Below are 16,048 nucleotides of genomic sequence, written 5' to 3'. Positions count from 1 at the left end.
TAAGACAGTCACCCAGTTTTTGAGTAAAAGTACAGCGTAATGACATTTTCCATACTTTTTGTGGGCCACCATTGACTTTAGTTGGCAGAGTGAGACCAATCAGTGGGCTAGATATAAATTTGGTGAAATATTTTACTTTTGAGATGCAAACATAAACGTTTCCAAGAATACTAACAATGAAAATAAATGCAAGGAGAACTGCCCTACAGCCGTATACAGTATGAGAAATGGTCGAGAGAAACGTATATAGAAAAGCATCATTACAAAATTTATGTGACATCTTGCAGTTCACTGAACAATGCAGTTTAATAAACATGCATATAAAAATCGAGCCTCGTAATGTTGCTTTCACCGCATGTGCCTTAACGCAACTTATGAAACCTCAAAAAGTCTGTACTCCTAGCGTAGTCAGGACCAAAAATTGATAAATGATCTCCCGCGAGGATTTTTCCAGTAGAACCTCACCGAGTTTCAAAAGTATTGGACATTCAGTGTCAATGCTTTCACCTAGGCCTATTGGTAAGATGCTCTCGATCATTAAGTGATCTCGAGGTGGATGGTTCATCAAATTCTTCCGTAGCGTTATTACTTTTCTCATATCGGTGAAAGGCCATTGATATTTTCATGAAGTAACAGACTGCCAATATCTCAACGGGGATTCCTTCGAGAAATGTAAAAAAAATATGGTCTATCATATGGAAGTACATAACACCGACACAGAGATTCAAACCAATGTCAGATATCGTTGTTGTACACTGTATGTACAGGAAGGGCGAATTTTGAGGCAAAAGATACACTACATCTTTTAATCCTAAACAGGTCGTCATTCGCAAGTTCCACGTCACATCCCGGATTACATCTCGGTTCGCTAGTACTGAAGTTTTGAGCGTCGTCAAAAATGGAGGGAGCAGTTCCTCAGAAGTGGTGTTTGAAATGATGATACCAGAAACGGCTTTCACTACTGACTTTACTGCGTAAGTCTTTGACCAATACTTTCTATTTTGGTCGAGTAGGATTTTTACATATGTTCAGCGGCGAATATTTGTTCTAAATAATGCTGTATAACTGTCGATTAAGTGGGAATATATCAATCAAACTAAACGTCCCACCTATGGATTCGTTGTGAGTTTCTTAATATATATATGCATGTACATATATAAGTTACATACATGGAATATATATATATATATAATATATATATATATATATATATATATATATATACATACATATATGTGTGTGTGTGTCTGTGTTTGTGTTTGTGTATGTGTGTCTGTGCATAATCAGTAATTACTAAGATCATTCTCGTTTCCTGGTTTTGTCTCAAAAAGAAAACTTACAATTTTACTAGCTTTCCTAGGACTTGAGAAGTAGACCTAAGCGAGTATGCCATCGGACTACATTGCAGACATCGATGCATGGCGTACCTATTGGCATTTTCCATACATGTCGTTTCTTTATTGTCACCAAGATGATTGAACCCTCTTATGCTTTTTCAGCGAAATTGGAAACGACACATACTCTGGTAAGGTGCAGGAGAAGAAGCAAGCCAGAAGAACCTATAGCGCAGCACGGAAGAGAGGCCAAACGGCTGGCCACGTTGCTGTGCGCCCAAGGTAAACATGTAAAATCTCTAGTTTGCGTACAGCATTATCTTCAACTTGGTGTGTCCCTGCAGATCGGCCTTGAAGAAGCAAACAAACAATGCATTTCATGTTTCATCACATCGATGTTCATGAATTAAAAGAGTGGTTAATTTGACCCTTGCCATAAATGTCAACACTCAGAATTGCTTACAATTGCAACTTATACCACTGTTATTTCATGACGTTTCGTATCTGTTATGAGTTGTTTCTACGACATTGGTTAATTTTGCGAAAAACTCTATGTTTTCAACTATCTACTAAAATTTAAAGTATTTTGTTCAAAATCGCTCCTCTGCAAAGATTCATTCACTTTTCATTAATCTATATGCCCAAGATTAAAACATAGGTTGGGTTCACCTTATAGCATAACAAGTGGTCGTAAGTTACGTGAGAACGAAGTGTCAATTATACAAGTTTATGCAAATCACCTGATTTCCTGGCTTCTTTTTTCATCCGTTTTCAACATTTCAAAAAGCTAACTCTACTCTGGCTTAGTCATATTTTGCGAATTTTTTCGCACAATGCTATATAAATAATATATAAAATGAGATAATATTTTGCAACTTGACAACTTTTAAATTTTGAACAAGGGTAATTTCAATTTCACTTGCAATCAGTGTTTTAGAATGATTGTCAGTCTTCCAACTCCTTCCATTAAAAATGACAATAGATAAGGCAAAACAAAATTGGCGTTTTTCTACTTATTCTCTAGTTTCAAATGAGATATTACATTTCATAAAGTAGTACCAAGTAAATTGATTTTTGTCAACCACTCCTGTATCATGCTTAAACTCCACATTGAGATTTTCTGCCCGTGTAGGCATATCTGCTTCATCCTTTGAGTAAACCATTGCTATACCATACTAAATTATAGATTCTCTGCTTTTTAAAAATATATAGTACGAGGGGGTGGGGGTATGTCATCTTTGATCAGAAATGCTGCTTTGAACAAAGGTGTGTTGGTTAAGTGCAACGCCACCTTAAGTTGTGTCTGAAAAAATAATGCATTACTGAAATCATCACACTTTATGGTTTGCATCTATTTTATTGGTCATGGTCTTCCCAGAAATTATGTCTATTAATAACGCAGGATGTGGAGTTTAAGCATGATACAGGAGTGGTTCACAAAGATTTTGCCCTCCCCTAATAGCAGTAACTATTCGTAACATCCTAAACGGCTGCAAAAATATGCTTGTCCAAAAAATATGTCTCACACTTTCTGGTATATGGCATGATGAAGCATGTTATTGCATGCAGAGAGAAAGAGAGAGAGAGAGAGAGAGAGAGAGAGAGAGAGAGAGAGAGAGAGAGAGAGAGAGAGAGAGAGAGAGAGAGAGAGAGAATATCATCCAATTTCTGATATAACACGTTACCGATATTTTCTATGTAGGGTGCAAGCAACGGACATATTCCGAGTGTCAATGAATGTTGAGGCCGGAGCAAAAGCCCACTTCGTTCTCACCTACCAAGAAATGTTGTTCAGACGTCGCGGCATATACGAACACCGAATAAGTATCCGGCCTCTCCAGGTATAAACACAAAGTTTTATAGTTATCAGCAATCAAGCACGTATCGACTTGGATCGTATGCTCTATGTCTTCATTGTTCGGACACTTGTCAACATGTTTTCTAGCAGTGGCTTATTCAACATTACTCCTAGGGGAAAATATTGCGAAGATTATTTTAAAAATAATGAACCTAACAGACAAACGTGTAGAGTTAAACGATGACAAAGCACACTGAAAAAAGAGAAAGGGCATCATGTATGTTACTTTTAGACACCAGAGGACGCAAAGGTCAACTTACATGCGAACGTATAAAAATGTTACTCTACTCACGTGTTAACCTGCATCTTGTGTACATGTGTATTTTTCTAGAGAAATAAATTTTGTTAATTATCTAAATTTACATTTTAGGTAATTGACGATTTGAAAGTTGAAGTAGTGATCAACGAACCACAAGGGATCACATTTATTCAAGCCCCGCCAATACAGTCCAATAGAATTGACAGATGGATATCAAATGATGTTGCAAACCCTCTTGCATCAATTGAGAGACGATCATCTGAACATGCGCGCATAGTATTCAACCCATCGCGGGAAGAACAAATTGCCATGTCATCCAATGGTATCAAGGGTGACTTTGTTGTACGTTATGACGTCACTCACGAATTTAACGCCGGTGAGCTGCAGGTGAGTTTTCGAATGATAACGAGCCGTGAAAATTTTGCAAAGGCCTCGACCTGTTCGGTTTATACAATAACTTGTGTACAGTTTCGGACAGTGGATGGGAAAGCAAAAGATTAAGCTATGTTCAGACCAATGTTATTGTGTACAAAGGAAAATTAGCGTCGTTTGGACATTTACCAGTTCAACGTGAACAAGATTGGAACTAATTTGGGATGATTGGATGGTGAAGTAATGTCGGTCTAATCTGCAAATGTAATCTCATCTGCTTTTCTTTTTAAGTTATGCACTTGTTTGTATGAGTACTTTGTAATATTGCAACATTCAGCTATGATGCACCTAACACTTTTGAGAAATTGAAAAAATATGACCATCCAATTATCCCAAATTAATTCCAATCGTGTTCGTGGTCTTCAACTTGTCCAATACCTTATTTAACTGAGCCAATGCTTCACTCAAACAGGTTTTGCAATCCTACCCAGTCTGATTTTGAACATAGCTTTTTATTTACTTATGCATATTTAATAATATGCTAATTCAGAACGCCTACATGTAAGCACACACTAATAATCATAATTCTTGAAAAATGTTTTTCAAAATCCTTACATGTATAGCTCAATATAGAAAGTTTGGTCTGGACTGTCACTTGCCTCAATTGTTTATTTTAGACAGGCAGATACTAAACAAATACTAGACAAGGGTTTTAAAAATTGGTATCATATGCACGTGTTTATTTCCTGTCAAGTAGTATACTATATAATTGCTCATCATAATGTTAAGTGATTACAAAAAAATAAAGTTAACACGTAAGCAAACAATTTCTAAAAACAAAATCCTGTGTACGTCAGATATACGTCACAGTCCTATTTGCACACCCGTTTTGAGTCAATCCGATTGTCCAAAAGTTCACCCCTACTTTCCCCCCATATCCAATTCTACCATACACAAAAATGTAGTGGGGTTCAAACTTAGGCGGAGGGTGTCGGTCAAGCTAGCCCACGAGACGTATTAGAAAACAGAAATACTGAAAAATATCCAAATTTGCTAGGTATCTGAAAACAATATCTGCAATTACTTATATCTCTCCGATGACACACCGACACACACCGACACACAGACACACAGAACAGACACACATTATATATATATATATATATATATATATATATATATATATATATATATATATATATATATATTACTTCAAGTACAAAGTAATGAAATATATTACTTTATCCTCATATAGAAAAATATTTTGTAATCCTCATATAGAAATAAAAGGATTACTAGCTTGACACTCTTACATATATGATTGGGACGAACCATTCTATTCGAAGGTGATGTTAAAATTCGATAATATTTTCACTTCTATCTGAGGATTGCAGGATGCATGGAACTTAATTAATAGATTTCATTACTTTGTACTTGAAGTAATCTGTTTATTGATAACGCTCTGCTTAGCATTGAGCACTGTAATTTCCCAAGAAGACATCTACGTAAAGTATTAACTTAGAGAATCAAATTCTTCACAATGTCTGAGTTCTTTCAGCTTCAAAATGGTTTCCCTTCTTTATGTAACTTTATGCAAACGACATGCTCGAAAACCACTTAACTAAAACACAGCTTCAAACTGTGTTTAAGCTACTAATTGCTAACAAAGAATTGTATGAGTCGTTTAGTGATAGAAATATTTCTGAAGAACACTCTTCTTTTCGCTAGTTTTGGAGATTACATGTTATAAACGTACTTTTTGGCACACAGATGGTTTGTAGGAGACTGTGGATGCAAACACATTTACTCTCATACGGCTATGCATGTATCTTTATGAGTTCATCCATGTGAACGTTTGTTAATATAGCGCAGTTGCTCTGTTCATTTGTATATTAGATAGAGGATTATCTTTTCTGCAAATCTCAAATTTGCTGGCTCTATTTTTCCCTCGCTGTTCTCTGTATACACTGCGATTACATCATGATAGAAGCTTGATTCTTTTAATCCACAGATTATGACACTGTTTTCTACGTCACTCGTTTATTTTCACCGTCAATATTTTATTAGTTGTAGTTTCTTTTAAATTTAGAATTTAGAATTTATTTTTAATTTAAATTTATTTGTAAAGTTCAATTACTCTTCAAATCAGAAAGTTCATATTGATGTGGCAATTCCCTGTCTGAATTCTAATCAATTGCTAATAGGTACAACTCGTCGTTTCAGCTGCAGTTCTTAACAGATGTTTTTTTTTCTGTATTTGGCAGGTTCTCGGCAGTTACTTCGTTCACCATTTTGCTCCCGTCGGTCTAAAACCTGCCAGGAAGAACGTTGTCTTCGCCATAGATGTCAGTGGTTCAATGGGCCGGCAAAAGATGGATCAGACAAAGTCTGCTCTCAAACAGATTCTTGGTGACATGAAAAAGAACGACCAATTTAACATCGTAACTTTTAGTGGTATCGTGAACATATGGAAAAGTCAGCTGGTTCCTGGTTCGGAAGACTTTCTCCAACAGGCAGACGAGTTTGTTGACAACCTTCATGCCTCAGGTGGTAAGTAAAACATTAAAAATTATAAATGAAACTGAATGAATAAATTAATAAATTAATGAATCAATCAATCAATCAATCAATAATAATTATTATATATATATAATTTATATAATTAATATATATAATTATTTGATGTTGATTCATTGATTTATCAATAAATAAATAAATGATAATAATTTTATATATATATATATATATATATATATATATATATATATATATATATATATATATCCCTGCATTTTAACTAAACCACTTCTGGTCATTTTGCTCTGTTTGTGGGAGATAAATAATCACCAAGACAATAAAGAGCTGGAGTGAAAGGCCAAGTATTCTTGACGTTTTAGTGAAATGTGAAAAAAGGGGAAAGTTTCCTGGAATTGAGAGAAAACTACAGAACAGCCAGGAGGGCACATGTCAAAGGTCAACTGGCGAGGAAAAAATTTACACAACAGTAAAACACTGTAGAAAAGGCACATATTAATCTGCCACAAAGGTGTGGGCCTCAAAAACGCAACAAAATTGTTGGAAAAACCAAACTGCCAGCTGCTTGTTTGGCGGTGTGATCCAAAAGGGGCAGAGCAATGTTGTGACCCCCCCCCCCCTTTTAGGCACTAATGAATGGAGCTCTATCCGCCGTAGAGGGCGGTCTACACCTGAAATTATGAAAACTACAACTGCATGTATATAAATCCGATTATCTGTCTATAATCGTTGTTATATATATATATATATATATATATATATATATATATATATATATATATATATATATATATATAAACTACAAGAAGTTACCTTTTTTTTTATAAAATATTCATACAAGTGTATTGACGGCTCATATACAGTGATCTGATTAGTCAGCGGTTTGAACACTGCGAGCTCCTTCTTGACTAAAATCTCTTTTTTGATGTATCACTCCAGAATTTCAATATACTATCATGATACTGTGACAAGAAACCACCTCAACAACGGGTTTACAAATCGACTATAACCAGTTCCTATATATATATGTTGTAAACTTGTCAAATTATTGTGGGTCATGGTTTATTCATTTATGCTTAGATATTTGATATGAAATAATATATACGTGCTGTCATTCTCCTGCTGTTCAGAGAGTACTGATATCAATCCGTACTTTAACGTGTTAAAATATGAATCATATTTAACTGTGACCGGAACTACTCACAGCCAGGCGTATGTTCCGTATAACTGAGCGAACAGAAGTCGTAACACTCAGAAACGCCATTTATACTTCAGTACCAATCGAACTTCTGTTGTTTGCTTTCAGGCTTTAGTCACTGCGCTTACCTAAGAGCACAATTTTAGCCAAAACAAAACAAAACAAAACAAACAAACACACAAACACACAGGAAGCTAGTATGTATTGTGACCCACAGGTTTCATCGTTCGCGGCCATCGGTGTTTTCATTTCGTCTACGCTACTATACTAAAGGTTACGGTCGCGGTCCGACAAGTCCATTATGACAGAATCATTGTACGACGACTTTCGAGTTGACGAGTTTTAATATCCAGATAGTGAATTACATTCAGCATAGCCAATATTGAAGCACAAATATTCGACGACTATTCTGAAATATTTTGCAAAGATGCCTTCTTGAATCAAAATCCTGAATTTTCTGAAAGATGACCTAGCATCATGCGGTAATAGGAGTTAATAGGCCCATGAAGATCGTGGCAATGAGCATTGATTTCTGTGAAAACACCATTAGGGCGTTATTGGTATCACTAATTCGAAATTTAAATGAACTTGCCCACAAGAAAAATTAATCAGTACTCAAACTGACATCGATTTATGCCACTTAATGTTTGAGTAAGAGAATGATCTTGTGCCATATTATGGCTTTCTTTTCGCTGAAGCACTAAAACAAAAGTTAATAGTCAGGCATGCCGTCCGTTGTTGAGGTTTCTTATCCAGCAGAGTTCAAAGGAATGCCAGTTTTACTGTAGACGCGGTTGCTGTTCTTAATCCTCAGCTCATTCAAACATTCCAGATTTCCGTTCTCTTCTCTTTTTCAGAAGGGCAATGAATCTTTGTTTGTCTCAGAGTTTGTCCGTGTCAACGACTGGTTGCCAGCTTCTATCACAGAATAAATTTGAAAGTGACTTAGTTATGCTCTGTCAGTCTGTCAGTCCGTGCGTATACATGCATATTAGTGACTGACTGACTGACTGACTGTCTGTCTGTATGTCTGTCTGTATGTATGTATGTATGTATGTATGTATGTATGTATGTATGTATGTATGTATGTATGTATGTATGTATGTATGTATGTATGTATGTATGTTTTTTGTTTGCTTGTTTGTCTTTTTAACTAAAGAATGCCCAGTAATGCCATTTGAATGTTTATCTGTAAATTTGCAGCTACGGACATAAACGGAGCCCTTCTTATGGCCGTGGACATTCTTAACAGTCACCATTCCAACGAAGTTAACTATTTGGAGAAGACAGCTTCAATGGTTATCTTGTTGACCGACGGCAATCCGACCTCAGGCGTTTCAAATTTCAGAACTATACAAGAAAATGTAAAATCCGCCGTTAACGGTCGGTACTCCATCTTCTGCTTGGGTTTCGGTTACGACGTAGACTACGCGGCCCTAGAGAAATTGGCGCTGCAGAATAACGGCGTGGCTCGCAAAATATTCGTAGATGCTGACGCAAGCCTTCAACTAAAAGGATTCTATGACGAAGTAGCAAATCCAATTCTGTTCAACTTAGATATCAACTACCCAGGCGACATAGTCGATAAAAACTCCATTACCAAGTCGAACTTTCCTGTCTTCTACGATGGTTCAGAAATTGTGGTAGCCGGAAAGCTGAAAAACGTTCCAAACGTGATGTTACAGACACAGGTGACCGCCTTCTCTTTCAACGATTCCGTAGAATTGGAGACCCAGGTCAGCTTGCAGCAGGTAATTATAATGGAACAATCGAAATACAACACCGTACAGGACTGAGATGGGATATCTCACACAAGTTGACGAAGGGCCGATTCGACACAAAAATTCCAAAAAAATTTTGAGACATTCAAACTGAGCAAAATGAGCGGAATTACTTTCTCATATTCCTTCCACACTTGATAACATTGCAGTGAACGCATGTTAGTGAATTAGAAACACCACAGACTATGATTCCTGCCGTTAGTAACTTAAGTGCCGCTAGTGATATCTGTGATTTGTATCATTCTCCTATACCAAAAATTATAGACCCCTGAAAAATATTCTAGGGTGCATAGAAATATGCAGTCCACATTCATTGACATAACATGCTGAGCAAAGCATTACGCTGAGAAAAAATGGCATCTCGTTGCTTTACCTTTAACATCATTTCGTAATTTTGCTTTAACATCTTCAAATAATGACATCGCAACGTGCTTTTGTCTAATCTATACATTTCCTGCCGACGGTAAGTGACACAAAACCCGGTCACTTTGAAGTGTATTCTGTACCGCGCTAAGGTTCCAGTTCCGTCTGTCTGTCTGTCTGTCTGTCTGTCTGTCTGCCTGCCTGTCTGTCTGTCTGTCTGTCTGTCTGTCTGTCTGTCTGTCTGTCTGTCTGTCTGTCTGTCTGTCTGTCTGTCTGTCTGTCTGTCTGTATGTATGTATGTATGTATGTATGTATGTATGTATGTATGTATGTATGTATGTATGTATGTATGTATGTATGTATGTATGTATGTATGTATGTATGTATGTATGTATGTATGTATGTATGTATGTATGTATGTATGTATGTATGTATGTATGTGTAACAAGCGCACAGAGCGCAAGCAAATGAGGGTCATACACATATTAAGCTAACCACCATGTTTCTAATTATAAATATAATTTTTCTTGACCATAGTGCTGTGATTGTGACTCGTATTTACATACAAAATGTTATTATTATTTAATTCCACACCAAAAGCATTATGGCACCATGATAGGAACACATTGAGTTACCCCATACAAAGTTATATCTGCATTCCGCACATTGATATCAGTTTGACGATTTATATAAATACATTCACCAAAATATGAGGGTTGTAGGTGCATATGTGAACAAGAAATTTGATTTTGGAATTTCACCCGAAGTGTTTGTAGATGGTACGCTATACGTGGTAGTCAATGGCGCAAACTAAGGTCATTTGCCCTAATACAAAGTTAGTTATATTCTATGCTTTTACAAATGATTGACAATTGATGTGAATGTACTTCACCGTGACATCCTTTATCCATGGCAACATTATCCTCTCTTCGAGACTCTCCATATCCCAATCGCGACAGATTGGTACGCATCCGATCGTAAAGGGGCAAACGGGGGCATGTTGTTTGTTCACACTGAGAGCAACCATGTCAATTGATGTCACGAGCGCGATGTCACACAGTCAAGCGATGACGTGCTTACTACCTTTTTGAAGCTAAACCGTGTGCGACCCATACTTTTGTGCAAGAAATGACAATAACTCATATTATAGTAACCATGAACGTGTAACTTTGTGAGATTCAACAGATTTTAACTCAGTTTTTCGAATGATAGTTGTATTGATCTATTGGAAAGAGCGTGGATGGGCAGTCCGGGGTTAGAGATACGGTGGCAGGTGCGGCGTTCCTTTATATTACAAATTATTTTGTTTTGGTTTCCCTATTTTGAGTAGTATGCTTTTGCATCACTTCCCCGTCTATAGGAATCGATTGTGGGCTCTGACATTGAACTCAGAAAGGATACTGTTGCAGACGTTACACAACGATTTTGGGTTTACCTGACTATAAAACAAGTTTTGGACCAAATGAAAGTGACGAGCGATGAAAACGTGAGGAATGAACTAAAACAGAGAGTGGTTGACCTTTCAGTCGAATACAACTTTGTCACAGAACTTACGTCATTTGTTGTTGTGGCCGACGACGACTATCAGAGCAGGGAGCCTGCAACCACAATATCACCAACTGAGGATCTCGATGGTTAGTATAAGCTCTTATTGACATATCTATGATAAGTATAAGCTCTTATGGTAAGTATAAGCTATTTTTATTAAGGTAAGTATAAGCTCTTATGCTTTTCTAAGTTTTTTTGTTGGTACAAACAATAAACATAAAACCAGACATTTCTACACAGAGTCAGTGTTGTTGCAAGCATGATGGCTATGCCCTTGGTGTTGCGCCAGATTAGACATTTTATTTTCGGCTGACGATGCACAGTTGACGCTTACGTGGTCAATAACAGTGATTCACGATTAGTGGCAAGAAAGAATAAAAGGAATTAATGATTACTTGCTGTAAATATTAGTAGAACCACTACGCATTGCGTAAACAATAAATTCAAACACCCAGTTTACCCTCTGACTGATGAAAACAGTTCACACAGACTATCAGGCATGTATAGATTTTTTGTTTTATGTATCACAAAGTTGGACATGAATTTTGCAATTTTTATAATGGTAACAATCTACAGCCTGTTGCTGCTTACTTTACCGTTTCGATATCTGATATGCACTCATTATGTGCAGAGAACACATGGTGTTTTATCTTACACGAACAAAAGGGTACCGTAAAAGAGATGCCGCCGTAATTAAGAAATTAGGCCTACAGCAGACACACTTCTGGCAAGAATATCCCATGAAAGAACCAGAACTGAGTTACATGTGTAACACCAAACGAGAAATACATTACAGTAAGTACAAAATTACATAAATGTGAATAAAACTACAAACAGATGTCACACAGCCTTAGAGAACAGCTACTGTAACACATGAACTTCACTGCCGAGTCCGTCAACAGTCTGCTCGTGTAACAAACACATCCGCCGACTGTTAGTCTAATGTAATCTGAGGAGAAATTATCCCTCTTAGGAGACCCTGTTGCCTATGTAAGATAAAAACACCATGTGTTCTGTGCACATAATGTGTGCATATCAGACATCGAAAAGGGAAGGTAAGCAGCAACGGGCTGTAATGTGTTTATTGAGGGACGTATTGGGCCATCTTTATCGTTGCAATAGCAACTGTACTGCACAACTACCAGTTGCAAGTTGAAAACTAGTATAGGTTGGGACTAAAATCTGACAATTTTTGACACAGAGGTTGTCCTAATATTAATTCCAAGCATGCTTAGAGAGCCTTCAGGGCAGCATTTTACAAGTGATATAGCCACAAAGCGATGACGTCAAAATCGCCGTACACAAAACACAGATGCCCCGTAATTGCGGCACAGACTAACTAATAAGTCTAAAATAATTTTCACTTTCTTCAAATCACTGTCACAATGTCAGACTGCTTAGTTTTTGTATCGGTTGAAGTACAGTGGGGGCCAGGAATTAGATTTAGCTGACCAAATTGTCAGAACGGCGCGAGCGATAATAATTTATCGCCCCTTTTAGAACGTAACCTTTGACCTCACTTCCATAAGTACGCACATCTTTGACGTCATCAGTTTGTGGCTATAACACTTGTAAAATTATGCCGCGTTCAGTTATTATGGCCGGGGGTGGGCCAGGAAAATCCAGGGGGGTCACCTCAAATTTGAAAACTGCACAGGGGTCATGTATTTTTCAAACAGCTCAGAGGGGGTCACTTAATTTTCATAAGTATCCGTCCCGTCAAAAAGCAGTTTCAGTGTTCAGAAATATTCTGGGAGATAAAAATGATTTGTTGCATGATTTCATTTCCTGAAGTTATTCAACTGTAAATCTGAACAAAAGTATAATTATCTGTCACATGAACATCTTGAATTGACAACTCTGAGGCTTGTCTTATTGTAAATCAAGCTCACTACACTGGAGGGCAAATGAACAATTCCTATCACTTACATGTTAGAGTTATAGCAAGTTTTGTCAGGGAAATTATTTAACAGTTACCTGTACTGAGACTACTAGTACCATAAAAAGTTAAATAATACTTTATGGTAAAATTCCAATATCATAATTGTTGTCCACATCTGAACTTTTAAATACCCTATTTGAATCAAGTACTTTTTTATCAATTATCAAACACCTATAAAAAAGCACAAATTAATTTTATAGTTAAGCATTTAAAAAAAAAACTATTCTTAGTTTTGTCATAGACTCCAATGTATAGTGAATCAACATTTCAGTGAAATTTCAAAATCTAATTTCTGGTACACATATCAACCTTTAACCATCCTAGGCTAACTAAGTACTTTAAAATGAATTATCAAATGTCTATAAATACAAAGATTTTGATATTTTTGTATTGGGGAAAAAAAGTATTAATATTTTCCTCATAGACTCCCACTGAATCTACAGTGAATCTACATTTTGGTATAATTCCAAAATCCAATTTCTGGCGAACACATCCATTTGTTACCACCCTAATCTAATCAAGTACATTAATATCAATAATCGAGAGTACATAAATACACGGGTGTACCTATTTTTGTATTGGAAAAAAATTACTCATACTTTCTACATAGACTGGCATGTATAGTGGATGAATATTTTCAGTGAAATTCCATAATCAGATTTCTTGTATACATAATATGCACCTTTAACCATCATATTCTAATCAAGTACAATTATGTTGATTATTGAACGTCGGTATATGCTCAAGTATACCAAGCGTTTCATTTGAAAAAAAATATTCACAATATTTTCATTGACTCCCATGTATAGTGGATGAATAGTTTTGGTGAAATTCTAAGGTCAAACTTTTTGTCCACGTGCCAGTTGTAACAACCCTATTTCATTTTGGTTAATTTATGTAAATTATCAAATATCTATAAATGCATAGATATAGTTTTGCATTGAAAAAGTATTACATAGTTTTCTCATACATTACCATGTATAGTAAATCAACATTATCAACAACTGTTTTTTAATTAAATTCAAATGTCAAAATTTTGTACACACATGCTTGCGCAAAAAATATTGCGACCCACCAGTAATTTCTGTCCAACCCCTTTGAGGGGTAATTTCAAAATTACAGCAAGTCAGAAGGGGGAAATCTGAGCATTAACACCTTGTGCGTTTGTAAGGAAGGTCATTTGAAAAAATCTAAGCTCTTTTTTTGGATTCTATCGCACCATACCCCCAGATGTTGTATGTGCAGCTTTACTCAAGCAATATGGGGGGGGGGGGTTATGGAATTGTTGTCATCTTGAAAGGGGGTTCATTAATTTTTTGGTACAATGGGTAGGAGGGGTTTACTTATTTTGACTGATGCGCAGGAAGAATTTGCCGGCCTATCCCCGGCCATGATAACTGAGCGCTCCCTTAGCCTTTGTCCTCGTCAGTGCCTCGTTCATACGCAAGACAGTTTTCTCTCTCTTTCTATATTTAAAGAGTGACGATTTTGATATCTTGTACCAATGACGAGATGAAAAATAATATTTAGTTGTTAATTGCAGTGATATATTTTATAAATGGGATGTAAAAATATAATACGTTGCACATATAGTATTTCATTACAAGCACTGAAAAAATAAGGCGGCGCCCATGAATTAAGTCTGGTACCCTTCCCGTTGCTTGTATAGTATATTATGAACCTGCGCATGAGTAGCTGGTAAGCCGCTGGTACGACTATTATTATTATTAGGGTTTTAAGACTTTTGACTCGAAACCCTCTTGTAATTCTGTCTTTTATTATGATTGTTCTCCCCTCGGTTTTGCCACTAATTCGAACACCGTTGTTCCAAATTTGTTCAAATTTGGCATATGGGTAAAACTCTAAATCCATATTTTTCTATTTTATTACCATGGCGACAAGTCACATGACCCGGCTGCCATCTTGCTTTGAAAATTTTAAATTCATATCATTTGCATAAAAACCAATCGAATCAAAATTCTGCGAGGTCATTTTGTAGACCTTTCAGCTAGGCTCCTGTCTGCCAAATGTCAAGGTCACAGCCCTTACAAATTTTGAGGAGAAGAGTTTTAAAGCATTATTTTTCATGTTTTTCAGTGACCTTTTACCTTCCCTATACCTCTGCAGCTAAGCTACGGCTATATCTCATTCTGGCCTTTTTAACAGTCCCTGAGAACAGGTGTCTATAGAACAAAGTCAAATATGCTACAAAATCGGAAACCTTAATTTCAGGATTGTCCTTGACCTTTGACCTTCATATAATACTAAGCCTTATTATTTATGCGCATATCTAATTCTGGGCTTGGAAATAGAGGTAGATGTCTGATTTTTGGTATACAGGGATAGCTATAAGAACTTAGTTTTTTTTGACAAAATGTCACATGACTTAACACTTCCTGTACCCCATTAATTATGCGCTCATGTAATTCATGGCTTGGAAATAGAGGTAGAGGTCTGAATTTTGGTACATAGGGAAAGCTATGGAACAAAACATTTTTGGCAAAATATCATGTGACCTCGGTCACCTCTGACCTAAAATACACATATATGTCCTTAATAAAGTAGCCATAAGTTAAACACCCTTCTATTTGTTATGATGGGCGACCTTATGACGACACTTGCTTTACCTCATTAATTGTGCAAATTTCTAATTCTGGGCTTGGAAATAGAGGTAGAAGTCTGATTTTTGTGGCATAGGGATAACTATGGAACAACAGTTTTTTGACAAAATGTCATGTGAACTTGATGACCTTTGACCTGAAATACACATATATGTACATAACTGAGTAACCACACGAACTACAGCCTTCATATTTGGTATGATGGGAGACTTTATTACACAACATGCTGTACCTCAT

The 16,048-nt window shown here is 36.4% G+C and overlaps 1 protein-coding gene across 2 annotated transcripts in view; it reads left to right on the top strand.

Annotated features, from left to right (window-relative positions):
- Nucleotides 1-16,048, top strand: part of LOC139134817 (inter alpha-trypsin inhibitor, heavy chain 4-like) — a 59,236-nt gene that overhangs the window by 22,291 nt on the left and 20,897 nt on the right. For both annotated transcript variants that reach the window (XM_070701877.1, XM_070701878.1), the window contains exons 3-9: nucleotides 820-974; nucleotides 1,500-1,616; nucleotides 3,037-3,175; nucleotides 3,563-3,838; nucleotides 6,088-6,373; nucleotides 8,760-9,307; nucleotides 11,061-11,334. In XM_070701877.1, coding sequence (XP_070557978.1) covers nucleotides 820-974; nucleotides 1,500-1,616; nucleotides 3,037-3,175; nucleotides 3,563-3,838; nucleotides 6,088-6,373; nucleotides 8,760-9,307; nucleotides 11,061-11,334 — 1,795 coding nt within the window. The remainder of the gene's footprint in view (nucleotides 1-819; nucleotides 975-1,499; nucleotides 1,617-3,036; nucleotides 3,176-3,562; nucleotides 3,839-6,087; nucleotides 6,374-8,759; nucleotides 9,308-11,060; nucleotides 11,335-16,048) is intronic.

This window comes from Ptychodera flava, chromosome 6 (genome assembly GCF_041260155.1).
Source record: "Ptychodera flava strain L36383 chromosome 6, AS_Pfla_20210202, whole genome shotgun sequence".
Classification (NCBI taxonomy): Eukaryota; Metazoa; Hemichordata; class Enteropneusta; family Ptychoderidae; genus Ptychodera; species Ptychodera flava.
The sequence above is the reverse complement of the archived record's forward strand: the minus strand, read 5'-3'. Positions and strand labels throughout refer to the sequence as shown.